The sequence below is a fragment of the Salvelinus namaycush genome, unplaced genomic scaffold, assembly GCF_016432855.1.
Source record: "Salvelinus namaycush isolate Seneca unplaced genomic scaffold, SaNama_1.0 Scaffold1302, whole genome shotgun sequence".
In the NCBI taxonomy this organism is placed as follows: Eukaryota; Metazoa; Chordata; class Actinopteri; order Salmoniformes; family Salmonidae; genus Salvelinus; species Salvelinus namaycush.
In genome coordinates, this window is record NW_024058012.1 from 52,501 (window position 1) to 72,661 (window position 20,161).

Here is a 20,161-nt window from a genome sequence, read left to right on the forward strand (position 1 = left end):
CTCCTGTCTCCTCCCTCCTGTCTCCACTAGGCATGACATTGTGTTTTCCTCCCTGCTGTCTCCTGTCTCCTATCTCCTGTCTCCTGTCTCCTCCCTCCTGTCTCCACTAGGCATGACATTGTGTTTTCCTCCCTGCTGTCTCCTGTCTCCTGTCTCCTATCTCCTGTCTCCTGTCTCCTGTCTCCACTAGGCATGACATTGTGTTTTACCTCCCTGCTGTCTCCTGTCTCCTGTCTCCTGTCTCATGTCTCCTCCCTCCTGTCTCCACTAGGCATGACATTGTGTTTTCCTCCCTGCTGTCTCCTGTCTCCTATCTCCTGTATCCTGTCTCCTCCCTCCTGTCTCCACTAGGCATGACATTGTGTTTTACCTCCCTGCTGTCTCCTGTCTCCTGTCTCCACTAGGCATGACATTGTGTTTTACCTCCTGTCTCCTGTCTCCTCCCTCCTGTCTCCTCCCTGCTGTCTCCTGTCTCCTGTCTCCACTAGGCATGACATTGTGTTTTACCTCCCTGCTGTCTCCTGTCTCCTGTCTCCACTAGGCATGACATTGTGTTTTACCTCCCTGCTGTCTCCTGTCTCCTGTCTCCTATCTCCTATCTCCTGTCTCCACTAGGCATGACATTGTGTTTTCCTCCCTGCTGTCTCCTGTCTCCTGTCTCCTCCCTCCTGTCTCCACTAGGCATGACATTGTGTTTTACCTCCCTGCTGTCTCCTGTCTCCTGTCTCCTATCTCCTGTCTCCTATCTCCTGTCTCCACTAGGCATGACATTGTGTTTTCCTCCCTGCTGTCTCCTGTCTCCTGTCTCCTCCCTCCTGTCTCCACTAGGCATGACATTGTGTTTTCATCCCTGCTGTCTCCTGTCTCCTATCTCCTGTCTCCTGTCTCCTCCCTCCTGTCTCCACTAGGCATGACATTGTGTTTTACCTCCCTGTTGTCTCCTGTCTCCTGTCTCCACTAGGCATGACATTGTGTTTTACCTCCTGTCTCCTGTCTCCTCCCTCCTGTCTCCTCCCTGCTGTCTCCTGTCTCCTGTCTCCACTAGGCATGACATTGTGTTTTACCTCCCTCCTGTCTCCTGTCTCCTGTCTCCACTAGGCATGACATTGTGTTTTACCTCCTGTCTCCTGTCTCCACTAGGCATGACATTGTGTTTTACCTCCTGTCTCCTGTCTCCTCCCTCCTGTCTCCTCCCTCCTGTCTCCTGTCTCCTCCCTCCTGTCTCCTGTCTCCTGTCTCCACTAGGCATGACATTGTGTTTTACCTCCCTCCTGTCTCCTGTCTCCACTAGGCATGACATTGTGTTTTACCTCCTGTCTCCTGTCTCCACTAGGCATGACATTGTGTTTTACCTCCTGTCTCCTGTCTCCTCCCTCCTGTCTCCTCCCTCCTGTCTCCTGTCTCCTCCCTGCTGTCTCCTGTCTCCTCCCTCCTCCCTCCTGTCTCTTGTCTCCCCCCTGCTGTCTTCTGTCTCCTCCCTCCTGTCTCCTCCCTCCTGTCTCCTCCCTCCTGTCTCCTGTCTCCTGTAAGTAACGGTGAACTGAACTCACCATGTGTGCTGAACCTTTGATCCAGCCGCAGAAACGACAGTTTGATTTACCTACCCATCATGCTGTTCACCCACCCATCCTCACATCTCAGCTCAACCACTGATCTGTGTGTGAAATACGGTGACAGTTAAGCATCTGTTGATCCGCTGTCACGGCAACACGGAGAGCAACACATTGGTACCAGTAGAACGTCTGCTCTAACGAGTGACTCACTGACGTTACACATCTGTTGATCCGCTGTCACGGCAACACGGAGAGCAACACATTGGTACCAGTAGAACGTCTGCTCTAACGAGTGACTCACTGACGTTACACATCTGTCGATCCGCTGTCACGGCAACACGGAGAGCAACACATTGGTACCAGTAGAACGTCTGCTCTAACGAGTGACTCACTGACGTTACACATCTGTCGATCCGCTGTCACGGCAACACGGAGAGCAACACATTGGTACCAGTAGAACGTCTGCTCTAACGAGTGACACACTGACGTTACCCATCTGTCGATCCGCTGTCACGGCAACACGGAGAGCAACACATTGGTACCAGTAGAACGTCTGCTCTAACGAGTGACTCACTGACGTTACACATCTGTTGATCCGCTGTCCCAGATACACGGAGGGCAACACATTGGTACCAGTAGAACGTCTGCTCTAACGAGTGACTCACTGACGTTACACATCTGTTGATCCGCTGTCCCGGATACACGGAGAGCAACACATTGGTACCAGTAGAACGTCTGCTCTAACGAGTGACTCACTGACGTTACACATCTGTTGATCCGCTGTCCCAGATACACGGAGAGCAACACATTGGTACCAGTAGAACGTCTGCTCTAACGAGTGACTCACTGACGTTACACATCTACAAGTGAAGCTTGCTGTTGCTTTGTCCTTTACCAAAAAAATGACATGCTATAAAATGCTAATAACTAATCAAATTAAAGTGTATTTGTCACGTGTGCTGAATACAACAGGTGTAGTAGACCTTACAGTGAAATGCTGAATACAACAGGTGTAGTAGACCTCACAGTGAAATGCTGAATACAACAGGTGTAGTAGACCTTACAGTGAAATGCTGAATACAACAGGTGTAGTAGACCTTACAGTGAAATGCTGAATACAACAGGTGTAGTAGACCTTACAGTGAAATGCTGAATACAACAGGTGTTGTAGACCTTACAGTGAAATGCTGAATACAACAGGTGTAGTAGACCTCACAGTGAAATGCTGAATACAACAGGTGTAGACCTCACAGTGAAATGCTGAATACAACAGGTGGAGTAGACCTCACAGTGAAATGCTGAATACAACAGGTGTAGTAGACCTCACAGTGAAATGCTGAATACAACAGGTGTAGTAGACCTTACAGTGAAATGCTGAATACAACAGGTGTAGTAGACCGTACAGTGAAATGCTGAATACAACAGGTATAGTAGACCTCACAGTGAAATGCTGAATACAACAGGTGTAGTAGACCTTACAGTGAAATGCTGAATACAACAGGTGTAGTAGACCTCACAGTGAAATGCTGAATACAACAGGTGTAGTAGACCTTACAGTGAAATGCTGAATACAACAGGTGTAGTAGACCTTACAGTGAAATGCTGAATACAACAGGTGTAGTAGACCTTACAGTGAAATGCTGAATACAACAGGTGTAGTAGACCTTACAGTGAAATGCTGAATACAACAGGTGTAGTTGACCTTACAGTGAAATGCTTAATACAATAGGTGTAGTAGACCTTACAGTGAAATGCTGAATAGAACAGGTGTAGTAGACCTTACAGTGAAATGCTGAATACAACAGGTGTAGTAGACCTTACAGTGAACTGCTGAATACAACAGGTGTAGTAGACCTTACAGTGAAATGCTGAATACAACAGGTGTAGTAGACCTCACAGTGAAATGCTGAATACAACAGGTGTAGTAGACCTTACAGTGAAATGCTGAATACAACAGGTGTAGTAGACCTCACAGTGAAATGCTGAATACAACAGGTGTAGTAGACCTTACAGTGAACTGCTGAATACAACAGGTGTAGTAGACCTTACAGTGAAATGCTGAATACAACAGGTGTAGTAGACCTCACAGTGAAATGCTGAATACAACAGGTGTAGACCTTACAGTGAAATGCTGAATCCAACAGGTGTAGACCTTACAGTGAAATGCTGAATACAACAGGTGTAGACCTTACAGTGAAATGCCGAATACAACAGGTGTAGTAGACCTTACAGTGAACTGCTGAATACAACAGGTGTAGACCTTACAGTGAAATGCTGAATACAACAGGTGTAGACCTTACAGTGAAATGCTGAATACAACAGGTGTAGACCTTACAGTGAAATGCTGAATACAACAGGTGTAGTAGACCTTACAGTGAAATGCTGAATACAACAGGTGTAGTAGACCTCACAGTGAAATGCTGAATACAACAGGTGTAGTAGACCTTACAGTGAAATGCTGAATACAACAGGTGTAGTAGACCTTACAGTGAAATGCTGAATACAACAGGTGTAGTAGACCTTACAGTGAAATGCTGAATACAACAGGTGTTGTAGACCTTACAGTGAAATGCTGAATACAACAGGTGTAGTAGACCTCACAGTGAAATGCTGAATACAACAGGTGTAGACCTCACAGTGAACTGCTGAATACAACAGGTGTAGTAGACCTTACAGTGAAATGCTGAATACAACAGGTGTAGTAGACCTTACAGTGAAATGCTGAATACAACAGGTGTAGACCTTACAGTGAAATGCTGAATACAACAGGTGTAGTAGACCTTACAGTGAAATGCTGAATACAACAGGTGTAGACCTTACAGTGAATTGCTGAATACAACAGGTTTAGTAGACCTTACAGTGAAATGCTGAATACAACAGGTGTAGTAGACCTTACAGTGAAATGCTGAATACAACAGGTGTAGACCTTACAGTGAAATGCTGAATACAACAGGTGTAGTAGACCTTACAGATATATGCTGAATACAACAGGTGTAGTAGACCTTACAGTGAAATGCTGAATACAACAGGTGTAGACCTTACAGTGAAATGCTGAATACAACAGGTGTAGACCTTACAGTGAAATGCTGAATACAACAGGTGTAGACCTTACAGTGAAATGCTGAATACAACAGGTGTAGACCTTACAGTGAAATGCTGAATACAACAGGTGTAGTAGACCTTACAGTGAAATGCTGAATACAACAGGTGTAGTAGACCTTACAGTGAAATGCTTACCTACAGGCTCTAACCAATAGTGCAAAAAAGGTATTAGATGAACAATAGGTAAGTAAAGAAATAAAACAACAGTAAAAAGACAGGCTATATACAGTAGAGAGGCTATATACAGTAGAGAGGCTATATACAGTAGAGAGACTATATACAGTAGAGAGGCTATATACAGTAGAGAGGCTATATACAGTAGAGATGCTACATACAGTAGAGGGGCTATATACAGTAGAGAGGCTATATACAGTACATTTTACATTTACATTTTAGTCATTTAGCAGACGCTCTTATCCAGAGCGACTTACAGTAGAGTGCATACATTTTATTACATTTTACATACTGAGACAAGGATATCCCTACCGGCCAAACCCTCCCTAACCCGGACGACGCTATGCCAATTGTGCGTCGCCCCACGGACCTCCCGGTTGCAGCCGGCTGCGACAGAGCCTGGGCGCGAACCCAGAGACTCTGGTGGCGCAGCTAGCACTGCGATGCAGTGCCCTAGACCACTGCGCCACCCAGTAGAGGGGCTATATACAGTAGACAGGCTATGTACAGTAGCGAGGCTATATACAGTAGCGAGGCTATATACAGTAGAGAGGCTATATACAGTAGTGAGGCTATATACAGTAGAGAGGCTATATACAGTAGAGAGGCTATATACAGTAGAGAGGCTATATACATTAGAGAGGCTATATACATTAGAGAGGCTATATACAGTAGAGGCTATATACAGTAGAGGCTATATACAGTAGAGAGGCTATATACAGTAGAGAGGCTATATACAGTAGTGAGGCTATATACAGTAGAGAGGCTATATACAGTAGAGAGGCTATATACAGTAGAGAGGCTATATACAGTAGAGAGGCTATATACAGTAGAGAGGTTATATACAGTAGAGAGGCTATAGACAGTAGTGAGGCTATATACAGTAGAGAGGCTATATACAGTAGAGAGGCTATATACAGTAGTGAGGCTATATACAGTAGAGAGGCTATATACAGTAGAGAGGCTATATACAGTAGAGAGGTTATATACAGTAGAGAGGCTATATACAGTAGAGAGGCTATATAGAGTAGAGAGGCTATATACAGTAGAGAGGCTATATACAGTAGAGGGGCTATATACAGTAGAGAGGCTATATAGAGTAGAGAGGCTATATACAGTAGAGAGGCTATATACAGACACCGGTTAGTCAGGCTGATTGAGGTAGTATGTACATGTAGATATGGTTAAAGTGACTATGCATATATGATGAACAGAGAGTAGCAGTAGCGTAAAAGAAGGGTTGGCAGGTGGTGGGTGGTGGGACACAATGCTGATAGCCCGGTTAGCCAATGTGCGAGAGCACTGGTTGGTTGGCCCAATAGAGGAAGTATGTACATGAATGTTGATACGTCCAGGAAATCAACCCTGGAATGTCTTCATTATTAATGTGTGTCTATCCTTCTGTGTGTGTGTGTGTGTGTGTGTGTGTGTGTGTGTCTGCGTGCGTGTGTGTGTGTGTGTGTGTGTCGGCGTGTGTGTGTGTCTGCGTGCGTGTGTGTCTGCGTGTCTGCGTGTGTGCGTGTCGGCGTGCGTGTGTGTGTGTGTGTTATGTTTGTGTGTGTATCTGCTGTCTGTCTATCCTGGGTTCACAGTGAAGACATGACGATGATGATTCACACTCTGATCACTGGGGAATAGCAAGTACCTTTTCTATTAATAGGTAGTTCACAGCAGAGACTTGGTGTTCCCCGCTTTACACATGTGAAGCCTCCTTTTTAAGAGAGAGAGAGAGAGTGTGTGTGTGTGTGTGTGTGTGTGTGTGTGTGTGTGTGTGTGTGTGTGTGTGTGTGTGTGTGTGTGTGTGTGTGTGTGTGTGTGTGTGTGTGTGTGTGTGTGTGTGTGTGTGTGTGTGTGAGAGAGACTCATACTGTAGAAAGGAAGAGTCCTGGGACTTTCATTAAACCCTGAAGCAACACTTCTGCCCCGTGCTTTAACTGCACAATATAAACTTACCCACACATATGAATTCTAAAATACAAGGCAAAGAGGGACAGATACTCGTGTCATCAGGCCTGCAGGCAGTATCTACTGTATAGTAATATATTCATGTCTTTCTATAAAATGGTAGCTGTTTCCTGCTGCATGAAATAGCAGCATGATCAGCGTCTGTGAGAGTTTAATGATCCAACGTTACTGTCTTTGGCTCATGAAGAAGTTCTTACTTTTGGTTAATTATATTGATTAATTATATGCTATAAATATTGTTTATCTAATGATCATGTTCAATTTGTCAATTTGGTTCCCTGTCAAAATGAATATATACTTTTGTCCATAATACATTCTCTGCTAATGATGTGTTCTATAGAATGTTAATGATGTGTTCTATAGAATGCTAATGATGTTTTCTATAGAATGCTAATGATGTTTTCTATAGAATGCTAATGATGTTTTCTATAGAATGCTACTGATGTGTTCTATAGAATGCTAATGATGTGTTCTATAGAATGCTAATGATGTTTTCTATAGAATGCTAATGATGTGTTCTATAGAATGCTAATGATGTTTTCTATAGAATGCTAATGGTGTTTTCTATAGAATGCTAATGATGTGTTCTATAGAATGCTAATGGTGTTTTCTATAGAATGCTAATGATGTTTTCTATAGAATGCTACTGATGTTTTCTATAGAATGCTACTGATGTTTTCTATAGAATGCTACTGATGTTTTCTATAGAATGCTAATGATGTGTTCTATAGAATGCTAATGATGTGTTCTATAGAATGCTACTGATGTTTTCTATAGAATGCTAATGATGTGTTCTATAGAATGCTAATGATGTTTTCTATAGAATGCTAATGATGTGTTCTATAGAATGCTAATGATGTGTTCTATAGAATGCTACTGATGTTTTCTATAGAATGCTAATGATGTTTTCTATAGAACGCTAATGATGTGTTCTATAGAATGCTAATGATGTTTTCTATAGAATGCTAATGATGTGTTCTATAGAATGCTACTGATGTTTTCTATAGAATGCTACTGATGTTTTCTATAGAATGCTAATGATGTGTTCTATAGAATGCTAATGGTGTTTTCTATAGAATGCTAATGGTGTTTTCTATAGAATGCTAATGATGTGTTCTATAGAATGCTAATGATGTGTTCTATAGAATGCTAATGATGTGTTCTATAGAATGTTAATGATGTTTTCTATAGAATGCTAATGATGTGTTCTATAGAATGCTAATGATGTGTTCTATAGAATGCTACTGATGGAATTTTATGAAGATAAAACAATATCCAATGTACTACTATGTCATTGATTGTATTATTGTATTATCATTGGTTGATACACACGTGGTAATACACACGGGACATGTCACCTACTGGAGTGGCATTTTGGACTGGGTTTGGTGGAGTAATGTCAGATCCATGGACACAGAATGGGAACACAGAGTATACTATAATACATCTCTCTATAGTATCCATGGACACAGAATGGGAACACAGAGTATACTATAATACATCTCTCTATAGTATGTATGGACATAGAGTATACTATACTACATCTCTCTATAGTATGTATGGACACAGAGTATACTATAATACATCTCTCTATAGTATGTATGGACATAGAGTATACTATACTACATCTCTCTATAGTATGTATGGACACAGAGTATACTATACTACATCTCTCTATAGTATGTATGGACACAGAGTATACTATAGTACATCTCTCTATAGTATGTATGGACACAGAGTATACTATACTACATCTCTCTATAGTATGTATGGCCACAGAGTATACTATACTACATCTCTCTATAGTATGTATGGACACAGAGTATACTATACTACATCTCTCTATAGTATGTATGGACACAGAGTATACTATACTACATCTCTCTATAGTATGTATGGCCACAGAGTATACTATACTACATCTCTCTATAGTATGTATGGACACAGAGTATACTATACTACATCTCTCTATAGTATGTATGGACACAGAGTATACTATACTACATCTCTCTATAGTATGTATGGACACAGAGTATACTATACTACATCTCTCTATAGTATGTATGGACACAGAGTATACTATAATACATCTCTCTATAGTATGTATGGACACAGAGTATAATATACTACATCTCTCTATAGTATGTATGGACATAGAGTATACTATACTACATCTCTCTATAGTATGTATGGACACAGAATGAGAACACCGAGTATACTATAATACATCTCTCTATAGTATGTATGGACACAGAATATACTATAATACATCTCTCTATAGTATGTATGGACACAGAGTATAATATAATACATATCTCTATAGTATGTATGGACACAGAATGGGAACAAAGAGTATACTATAATACATCTCTCTACGGTATGTATGGACACAGAGTATACTATAATACATCTCTCTATAGTATGTATGGACACAGAATGAAAACACAGAGTATACTATAATAGAATGTACTCTACCTGTTCTGATGTCATGGCCGATCCCTTCCACCTGGATGATGGCGTTGGCTATGCCCCGCCCCTGAATGTCCCAGACAATGCCTTTGATCCCACGATGCACCTGTGCATGAAAGGTCAGAGGTCAAAGATCAACTGACTGTATGATAATAATAACAACAATAATAATATGGAATGTATCATTTTTAATATTAGTTTGATGAAATTATATTTTATTTTGGGGTAAAACAAGTTGTAACAGTATTTAAAAGTATAAGAAACCCAGAGTATGACACATGAATGCTTTAAAAACTATTATTTTCAATGTGGTCCTTGATATAAATATTTAAACAATATAATATGATTCGTTTCAGGAAGCTATACCTATGTCGCGTGTCGCTACTTCGCAGGAGAGGCATTTGAACGTCTTGTTGTCGTTGATCGAAATGCCTTCTGGAACATGTAAACTTTCATGTGCCTTAATAGCAAACGTTTATTCAATCTGTAAATACGAATACAATTTGTTAAAATATTAGTTTAATTGGTTTAGCCACGGAAAACGTCAGGAACCTTCCCGTTAGCCATGATTGGCTGAGATAATGGATGGGCTGGACATGCCGGGAGATGAGTTTGGATTGGTCTGCCATGTAGCATGTTTCTGTCTATAACGTGAGCTGTTCAGTGTGTGTTGACAGTCCTTTCTACTGCTGTGTTTCTGAAAGATATCACGTTAGCCATCGAGAACTACAAACGTTTTGCTACTTTTCTCAGCAACATTGATGCCCTGAATGTAGCGCTATCGACAGTTCAGTTGGAAAAAGTTGTTACGGGCTACTCTTTTGCACACGCCCCGGTCAGTGTGATCCGGAGTGACTTGACACAACGCTGTCCAAACAAGATGTAGCAACAAACAGAGTTAAATGGTTCCAGTCCGCCGTGAAGCGTTCATCCCAGTATAAAGGTAAGAGTCTAGCTACATTTTCACACATTATACGTTTCTAATTTAGTCAGAAAGTGGATTTCATTGCAAGTCAAAGCATACTGTTCGGTAGCTAACATTACGTTATCTTACTGTTCGCTAGCTAGCTAACGTTATCTTACTCGCTGGATCGCTAGCTAGTGAACATTATCTTACTGTTTGCTAGCTAACATTACGTTATCTTACTGTTCGCTAGCTAGCTAACGTTATCTTACTCGCTGGATCGCTAGCTAGCGAACGTTATCTTACTGTTCGCTAGCTAACATTACGTTATCTTACTGGCTCGCTAGCTAGCGAGCGTTATCATACTGTTCGCTAGCTAGCTAACGTTATCTTACTCGCTGGATTGATAACGTTACGTATATGATCTGTGTAGTAAAATGATTTGAATCTGGAATTCATTTGCATTGCTAGATATGTATATTTTTTGCAATTTTTTTAATTGAACCTTTATTTAACGAGGCAAGTCAGTTAACCTGTTTGGGCTGCAGGGGCAGTATTGAGTAGCCGGATAAAAGGTGCCCATTTCAAACGACCTCGTACTCAATTCTTGCTCGTACAATATGCATATTATTATTACTATTGGATAGAAAACACTCTCTAGTTTCTAAAACCGTTTGGATTATATCTGTGAGTAAAACAGAACTCCTTTTGCAGCAAACTTCCTGACAGGAAGTGGAAAATCTGAAATCGATGCTCTCTTCTAGGGGCTGCCTATAAAGGTCCTTGATATTTATTAGTTTAGATGCACTTCATACGTCTTCCACTAGATGTCGACAAGCAGTGAGAGAAGAAATTGAGTGTGTAACTTGATCTGGGCTCGAATAATAGCTCTTGGCATGACGTGTCACCAGTTTCCTGTTTTCTGGAGAGCGCGAGAAGGGACCTGGATTTGCCTTCTGTTTACCTGCCGTTATAGGCGACTACTATCTCCGGCTTTGATTTTATTTGATACATGTCACCATATCATCGTAAAGTATGTTTTTTCAATATAGTTTCATCAGATTATTGAAAATTTTTCGGGAGTTTTGCCGTGTTCCGTTCTCTGACTTTGTTGACGATGGAGAGATCCGTGTCACTTGGCTAGTGCGCTTGCTAAATGAAGAGGGAAAGTTGATTGTTCTGGACAAAGGACACCTTGTCCAACATTCTGATGGAAGATCAGCAAAAGTAAGAAACATTTTATGATGCTATTTCATATATCTGTCGTAGATGTGAACTAGTCGTCGGCGCCCAAGTGTTTCTGGCTATTGTGGTAAGCTAATATAACGCTACATTTTGTTTTCGCTGTAAAACACTTAATAAATCGGAAATATTGTCTGGAATCACAAGATGCCTGTCTTTCAATTGCTGTACACTATGTATTTTTCAGAAATGTTTTATGATGAGTAATTAGGTATTTGACGTTGGTGTCTGTAATTATTATGGCTGCTTTCGGTGCAATTTCTGATTGTAGCTGCAATGTAAACTATGATTTATACCTGAAATATGCACATTTTTCGAACAAAACATATGCTATACAATAAATATGTTATCAGACTGTCATCTGATGAAGTTGTTTCTTGGTTAGTGGCTATTTATATCTTTATTTGGTCGAATTTGTGATAGCTACTGATGGAGTAAAAAACTGGTGGAGTAAAAAAAGTGGTGTCTTTTGCTAACGTGGTTAGCTAATAGATTTACATATTGTGTCTTCCCTGTAAAACATTTAAAAAATCGGACATGTTGGCTGGATTCACAAGATGTGTACCTTTCATATGCTGTATTGGACTTGTTAATGTGTGAAAGTTAAATATTTAAAAAAAATATATTTTGAATTTCGCGCCCTGCACTTGAAGTGGCTGTTGTCATATTGTGGGCGGCCTCGGGCTTGCAGCCAGAAGAAGATAACAGAACTGATACGGCAGGCGAAAACCTGAGGAAAATCCATCCAGGAAGTGCCATTCTTTTGAAATGGGTGTTTTTCCATTGAAAGCCTATCCACCATTTAAAGGGATAGGACACAGATTACGTTCCCTATGGCTTCCACTAGTTGTGAACAGTCTTTAGACATTGTTTCAGGCTTTTATCCTGAAAAATTAGGGAGAATGATCATTTTGAGTGAGTGGAGTGTGGGAAGTCCCCAGAGCTGTTTGCTGCGCACGAGCAAGAGCGCACCTTTCTTGTTTTTCTTTTATATTGTCCGGTTGAAATATTATTGATTATCTAGGCTAAAAACAACCTGAGGATTTATTATAAACATCGTTTGACATGTTTCTACTAACTTTACAGGTACTATTTGGATTTTTCATCTGCCTGTTGTGACCGCATTTGAGCCAATGGATTACTGAACAAAACGCGCCAACAAAACGGAGGTTTTTGGACATAAAGATGGACTTTATTGAACAAAACAAACATTTATTGTGTAACATGGAGTCTTGTGAGTGCAACCATATGAAGATCATCAAAGGTAAGTGATTCATTTTATTGCTATTTCTTACTTTCGTGACTAATCTACTTGGCTGGTAACTGTATGTAATGTTTTGTTCGCTGGGCACTGTCCTCAGATAATCGCATGATTTGCTTTTGCCGTAAAGCCTTTTTGAAATCTGACACAGTGGCTGGATTAACAAGAAGTTAAGCTTTATTTTGATGTATTACACTTATGATTTCATAAAAGTTTAATCTTGAATTTGGCGCTCTGCAATTTCACCGGATGTTGTCGAGGTGTCCCGATAGCGGCACGCCTATCCCAAACAGGTTTTAAAAACACAAATACACTACACGTTTGCATGTCCTGCTGCACAGGACCATTCTCTGTGACAACAGAGTGATCAAATTAAGATAGTACATCTGTATAGGACTTAATTTTTGTGTTTTTGTGTGTGTGCACGCTGAATGTGTGTGTGTAACTACTGTGTATATGTGATTGTGAATTGCAGGGGCTGTGTGTCTCTACGCCCTCTCTGGACTCTGCGCCCTCTCTCTGGACTCTGCGCCCTCTCTCTGGACTCTGCGCCCTCTCTCTGGACTCTGCGCCCTCTCTCTGGACTCTACGCCCTCTCTCTGGACTCTACGCCCTCTCTCTGGACTCTACGGCCTCTCTGGACTCTGCGCCCTCTCTCTGGACTCTGCGCCCTCTCTCTGGACTCTGCGCCCTCTCTCTGGACTCTGCGCCCTCTCTCTGGACTCTACGGCCTCTCTGGACTCTGCGCCCTCTCTCTGGACTCTGCGCCCTCTCTCTGGACTCTGCGCCCTCTCTCTGGACTCTGCGCCCTCTCTCTGGACTCTACGCCCTCTCTCTGGACTCTACGCCCTCTTTCTGGACTCTACGCCCTCTCTCTGGACTCTACGCCCTCTCTCTGGACTCTACGCCCTCTCTCTGGACTCTGCGCCCTCTCTCTGGACTCTACGCCCTCTCTCTGGACTCTACGCCCTCTCTCTGGACTCTACACCCTCTCTGGACTCTGCCCCCTCTCTGGCCTCTACACCCTCTCTGGACTCTGCCCCCTCTCTCTGGACTCTACGCCCTCTCTGGATTCTACACCCTCTCTGGACTCTACACCCTCTCTGGACTCTACACCCTCTCTGGACTCTACACCCTCTCTGGACTCTACACCCTCTCTGGACTCTACACCCTCTCTGGACTCTACACCCTCTCTGGACTCTACACCCTCTCTGGACTCTACACCCTCTCTCTGGACTCTACACCCTCTCTCTGGACTCTACACCCTCTCTGGACTCTGCACCCTCTCTGGACTCTACACCCTCTCTGGACTCTGCCCACTGTACCTGCTCCATGAAGACGAGCAGAGACTCCCGGTTGTTTTCCCACTCCTCCGCCAGCTCACTCTGGTGGGGGAATTTGTCACAGCCCACGTACATCGACAACTCAAAGCAGTTGGTGTGCAAGTAGCTGAAATCGTTCATACCTGCCAACACAGTGGACAGACAGAGTCATTTATCTGTCGGCCAACTGCCAAATGAAAAGACATCAGCTCATATGTTCTTTTCTCACCAGTGTTTTCTAAAGATAATAAATCAAATTACCATGTGTTGAAATGAAGAACTACTCTGGTACTGGTCTGTGATAATAAATCAAATTAACATGTGTTGAAATGAAGAACTACTCTGGTACTGGTCTGTGATAAAAAATCAAATTAACATGTGTTGAAATGAAGAACTACTCTGGTACTGGTCTGTGATAGTAAATCAAATTAACATGTGTTGAAACGAAGAACTACTCTGGTACTGGTCTGTGATAATACATCAAATCAACATGTGTTGAAATGAAGAACTACTCTGGTACTGGTCTGTGATAATAAATCAAATTAACATGTGTTGAAACGAAGAACTACTCTGGTACTGGTCTGTGATAATAAATCAAATTAACATGTGTTGAAATGAAGAACTACTCTGGTACTGGTCTGTGATAAAAAATCAAATTAACATGTGTTGAAATGAAGAACTACTCTGGTACTGGTCTGTGATAATAAATCAAATTAACATGTGTTGAAATGAAGAACTACTCTGGTACTGGTCTGTGATAATAAATCAAATCAACATGTGTTGAAATGAAGAACTACTCTGGTTCTGGTCTGTGATAATAAATCAAATTAACATGTGTTGAAATGAAGAACTACTCTGGTACTGGTCTGTGATAATAAATCAAATTAACATGTGTTGAAATGAAGAGGTTCCACATTTTTACCCTGTTCACCTTCTCAGGGCTGTTAGTTATATTAGGTATCCGTCTCGGATGTACGCGTCTGCATATTCACTTTAGCCACAGGCTGTTGTCATGTTTTCTCTGGTAAGTTTTGCACGTTATTTTACAATGTTACCAAGAAACCTGTAGAAAAACATTCAAACAGCCTGTGGCTAAAGTGAATATGCAGACGCGTACACCCTAGACGGATACCTAATATAACTAACAGACCTGAGAAGGTGAACAGGGTAAGTTAAGAAATACTGCTACAACAGATTAAGCCTAGTCATGAAAGGAATTGAACTGAATTGAACTGAAATGAAATGAATTGAACTGAACTGAAATGAATTGACTTGAACTGAACTGAAATTAATTGAATTGAATTGAATTGAATTGAACTGAACTGAACTGAACTGAACTGAACTGAACTGATATGAATTGAACTGAACTGAACTGAACTGAACTGAATTGAACTGAACTGAACTGAACTGAAATTAATTGAATTGAATTGAACTGAGCTGAACTGAAATGAATTGAACTGAACTGAAATGAATTGAACTGAACTGAACTGAACTGAATTGAATTGAACTGAACTGAACTGAAATGAATTGAACTGAAATGATCTGAATTGAATTGAACTGAACTGAAATGAATTGAACTGAACTGAATTGAACTGAACTGAATTGAACTGAAATGAATTGAATTGAACTGAACTGAACTGAACTGAAATGAAATGAACTGAACTGAACTGAACTGAAATGAATTGAACTGAAATGAACTGAACTGAACTGAACTGAAATGAATTGAACTGAACTGAACTGAATTGAACTGAACTTGAACTGAACTGAACTGAAATGAATTGAACTGAACTGAAATTAAATGAATTGAACGAAACTGAACTGAATTGAACTGAACTGAATTGAACTGAACTGAAATGAAATGAATTGAACTGAACTGAATTGAATAGAACTGAACTGAAATGAATTGAACTGAAATGAATTGAACTCAACTGAACTGAAATGAATTGAACTGAAATGAATTGAACTGAAATGAATTGAACTCAACTGAACTGAAATTAATTGAACTGAAATGAACTGAAATGAATTGAACTCAACTGAACTGAAATGAATCGAACTGAACTGAACTGAAATGAATCGAACTGAACTGAGCTGAAATGAATCGAACTGAATTGAATTGAATTGAACTGAACTGAACTGAACTGAATTGAACTGAACTGAATTGAACTGAAATGAATCAAACTGAACTGAACTGAAATGAATTGAACTGAAATGAATCAAACTGAAATGAACTGAAATGAACTGAACTGAACTGAACTGAATGGGAAAACAACAACACTAACTCCCTGCCGCGGTGTGCCAGGACGCCCCGTTGATGGTGCCATCTTCCTTGGCAAAGTCCTCGGTGTGGCAGACGCGCCGCCTGGCGTCGGTCATCAGGCGGTGGGTGGACGCGTAGGAGAAGGCGAGCCAGCGGAACACGTGGTCGTCTGGGGTGGGGGTCTGCTCCCTGGATACACCCTGGGAACGGATCCTGTCGTAGGGGAAGGTCACCACCAACTCCCCTCCCTGGAGGTTACCACCCAGGACAAACGGGATCTTCTCCATCCAGGAGACCAGCGCACGCGTCTCTGCTGCTACCTGAGGAGAGGAGAACGAGAAGGAGAAGGAGAGGAGGAGGGAGGAGAGAAGTAGAAAGAGGAGATGAGAAAAAGGGAATGGGAGGAAAGAGGAGGGAGGAGAGGAGAGGAGAGAGAGGGAGGGGAGGAGAGAGATAGGGAGGAGAGGGGAGGGGCGGGAGGAGAGGAGGGAGGAGAGGCGAGGGGAGGAGAGGAGAGGAGAGAGAGTGGCGCGAGGAGAGGAGAGACGAGTCGAGAAAAAGGGAATGGGAGGAGGGAGGAGAGAGGAGGGAAGAGAGGAGAAGAGAGAGGACGTAGGAGAGGAGATAGAGGAGGGAGGAGAGAGGAGGGAGAGGAGCGAGAGAGAGGGAGGAGAGGAGGGAGGAGAGTAAAGGAATTGGAATAGAGGAGAGGAGAGAGGAGGGAGGACTTATTTACTTGGTATTTATTTACTAAAATGTACTTATTTACTTTATTTATTTATTGACACACAGGAACACCCAGAGGCTTGTGTTTGCATTTCCATGCAACATTGCCTGATGTGATTGATCATTTCAAAACGGAGGAGCAAATTGGCCTTTCCGTGAGGGTTATCTCATTGTGTTTACAACCCATTTCTACTCTGTCCAAACCCCTGGCCTATTAACTCACAGTGGTTTGGTCCCAAATGACAACCTATAGCATATATTTCATTCCTTTTGAACAGGGCCCAGAGGACACACTGTCAGTACCTCAGGGATAGGTGGGTAGAGTAGGACTGAAAGACCTCAAGTGGGAATCAGATTATATGGAGAAAAACAGGTGGTAGGAAATCCGTCACCATATTTAACGAAGACGGGGAGTCAGGGAGGGATAGACAGGGAGAGATAGACAGGGAGGGATAGACAGGGAGAGATAGACAGGGGGGGATAGACAGGGAGAGATAGACAGGGAGAGATAGACAGGGAGGGATAGACAGGGAGGGATAGACAGGGAGAGATAGACAGGGAGGGATAGACAGGGAGAGATAGACAGGGAGGGATAGACAGGGAGGGATAGACAGGGAGGGATAGACAGGGAGAGATAGACAGGGAGAGATAGACAGGGAGGGATAGACAGGGAGAGATAGACAGGGAGGGATAGACAGGGAGGGATAGACAGGGAGAGATAGACAGGGAGAGATAGACAGGGAGGGATAGACAGGGAGAGATAGACAGGGAGAGATAGACAGGGAGGGATAGACAGGGAGGGATAGACAGGGAGAGATAGACAGGGAGAGATAGACAGGGAGGGATAGACAGGGAGGGATAGACAGGGAGGGATAGACAGGGAGAGATAGACAGGGAGAGATAGACAGGGAGGGATAGACAGGGAGGGATAGACAGGGAGAGATAGACAGGGAGAGATAGACAGGGAGGGATAGACAGGGAGGGATAGACAGGGAGAGATAGACAGGGAGAGATAGACAGGGAGAGATAGACAGGGAGGGATAGACAGGGAGAGATAGACAGGGAGGGATAGACAGGGAGGGATAGACAGGGAGAGATAGACAGGGAGAGATAGACAGGGAGGGATAGACAGGGAGGGATAGACAGGGAGGTGGGAGGCAGGTAGCTTAGTGGTTAGAGGTGGGAGGCAGGTAGTCTAGTGGTTAGAGGGGGGAGGCAGGTAGCCTAGTGGTTAGAGGGGGGAGGCAGGTAGCCTAGTGGTTAGAGGGGGGAGGCAGGTAGCCTAGTGGTTAGAGGGGGGAGGCAGGTAGCCTAGTGGTTAGAGGGGGAGGCAGGTAGCCTAGTGGTTAGAGGGGGGGGAGGCAGGTAGCCTAGTGGTTAGAGGGAGGGAGGCAGGTAGCCTCGTGGCTAGAGGGGGGAGGCAGGTAGCCTAGTGGTTAGAGGGGGGAGGCAGGTAGCCTAGTGGTTAGGGAGGGAGGCAGGTAGCCTAGTGGGTAGAGGGGGGGCAGGCAGGTAGCCTAGTGGTTAGAGGGGGAGGCAGGTAGCCTAGTGGTTAGAGGGGGGAGGCAGGTAGTCTAGTGGTTAGAGGTGGGAGGCAGGTAGTCTAGTGGTTAGAGGGGGGAGGCAGGTAGTCTAGTGGTTAGAGGGGGGGGCAGGTATCCTAGTGGTTAGAGGGGGAGGCAGGTAGCCTAGTGGTTAGAGGGGGAGGCAGGTAGTCTAGTGGTTAGAGGGGGGAGGCAGGTAGCCTAGTGGTTAGAGGGGGGAGGCAGGTAGTCTAGTGGTTAGAGGGGGGAGGCAGGTAGCTTAGTGGTTAGAGGGGGGGAGGCAGGTAGCCTAGTGGTTAGAGGTGGGAGGCAGGTAGCCTAGTGGTTAGAGGGGGAGGCAGGTAGCCTAGTGGTTAGAGGTGGGAGGCAGGTAGTCTAGTGGTTAGAGGTGGGAGGCAGGTAGCCTAGTGGTTAGAGGGGGGAGGCAGGTAGCCTAGTGGTTAGAGGGGGGGAGGCAGGTAGCCTAGTGGTTAGAGGGGGGGTGGGGCAGGTAGCCTAGTGGTTAGAGGAGGGAGGCAGGTAGTCTAGTCGTTAGAGGGGGGAGGCAGGTAGCCTAGTGGTTAGAGGGGGGGATGCAGGTAGCCTAGTGGTTAGAGGTGGGAGGCAGGTAGCCTAGTGGTTAGAGGGGGAGGCAGGTATCCTAGTGGTTAGAAGCAGGTAGCCTAGTGGCTAGAGTGGGGAGGCAGGTAGCCTAGTGGTTAGAGTGGGGAGGCAGGTAGCCTAGTGGTTAGAGGAGGGAGGCAGGTAGCCTAGTGGTTAGAGGGGGGAGGCAGGTAGCCTAGTGGTTAGAGGGGGGAGGCAGGTAGCCTAGTGGTTAGAGGAGGGAGGCAGGTAGCCTAGTGGTTAGAGGGGGGAGGCAGGTAGCCTAGTGGTTAGAGAGGGAGGCAGGTAGCCTAGTGGTTAGAGGGGGAGGCAGGTAGCCTAGTGGTTAGAGGAGGGAGGCAGGTAGTCTAGTGGTTAGAGGGGGGAGGCAGGTAGCCTAGTGGTTAGAGGGGGGGATGCAGGTAGCCTAGTGGTTAGAGGGGGAGGCAGGTTGCCTAGTGGTTAGAGGGGGAGGCAGGTAGCCTAGTGGTTAGAGGGGGGAGGCAGGTAGCCTAGTGGTTAGAGGGGGAGGCAGGTAGTCTAGTGGTTAGAGGTGGGAGGCAGGTAGCCTAGTGGTTAGAGGGGGGAGGCAGGTAGCCTAGTGGTTAGAGGGGGGAGGCAGGTAGTCTAGTGGTTAGAGGGGGGAGGCAGGTAGCCTGGTGGTTAGAGGGGGGAGGCAGGTAGTCTAGTTGTTAGAGGTGGGAGGCAGGTAGCCTAGTGGTTAGAGGTGGGAGGCAGGTAGTCTAGTGGTTAGAGGGGGGAGGCAGGTAGTCTAGTGGTTAGAGGTGGGAGGCAGGTAGTCTAGTGGTTAGAGGGGGGAGGCAGGTAGTCTAGTGGTTAGAGGTGGGAGGCAGGTAGCCTAGTGGTTAGAGGGGGGAGGCAGGTAGCCTAGTGGTTAGAGGGGGGAGGCAGGTAGTCTAGTGGTTAGAGGTGGGAGGCAGGTAGTCTAGTGGTTAGAGGTGGGAGGCAGGTAGCCTAGTGGTAAGACGGGGAGGAAGGTAGCCTAGTGGTTAGAGGTTGGAGGCAGGTAGCCTAGTGGTTAGAGGGGGGGGGGGGGGGG

At 44.2% G+C, this 20,161-nt stretch overlaps 1 protein-coding gene across 1 annotated transcript in view; it reads right to left on the bottom strand.

Annotated features, from left to right (window-relative positions):
• LOC120036323 (inactive carboxypeptidase-like protein X2) overlaps window positions 1–16,569 on the bottom strand; it is a gene marked incomplete at its 5' end in the record, with an annotated part of 37,974 nt that extends 21,405 nt beyond the window's left edge. The window contains 3 exons of the mRNA XM_038982799.1: window positions 9,270–9,369; window positions 13,996–14,135; window positions 16,272–16,569. Coding sequence (XP_038838727.1) covers window positions 9,270–9,369; window positions 13,996–14,135; window positions 16,272–16,569 — 538 coding nt within the window. The remainder of the gene's footprint in view (window positions 1–9,269; window positions 9,370–13,995; window positions 14,136–16,271) is intronic.
• Window positions 16,570–20,161: the final 3,592 nt, after the last annotated feature.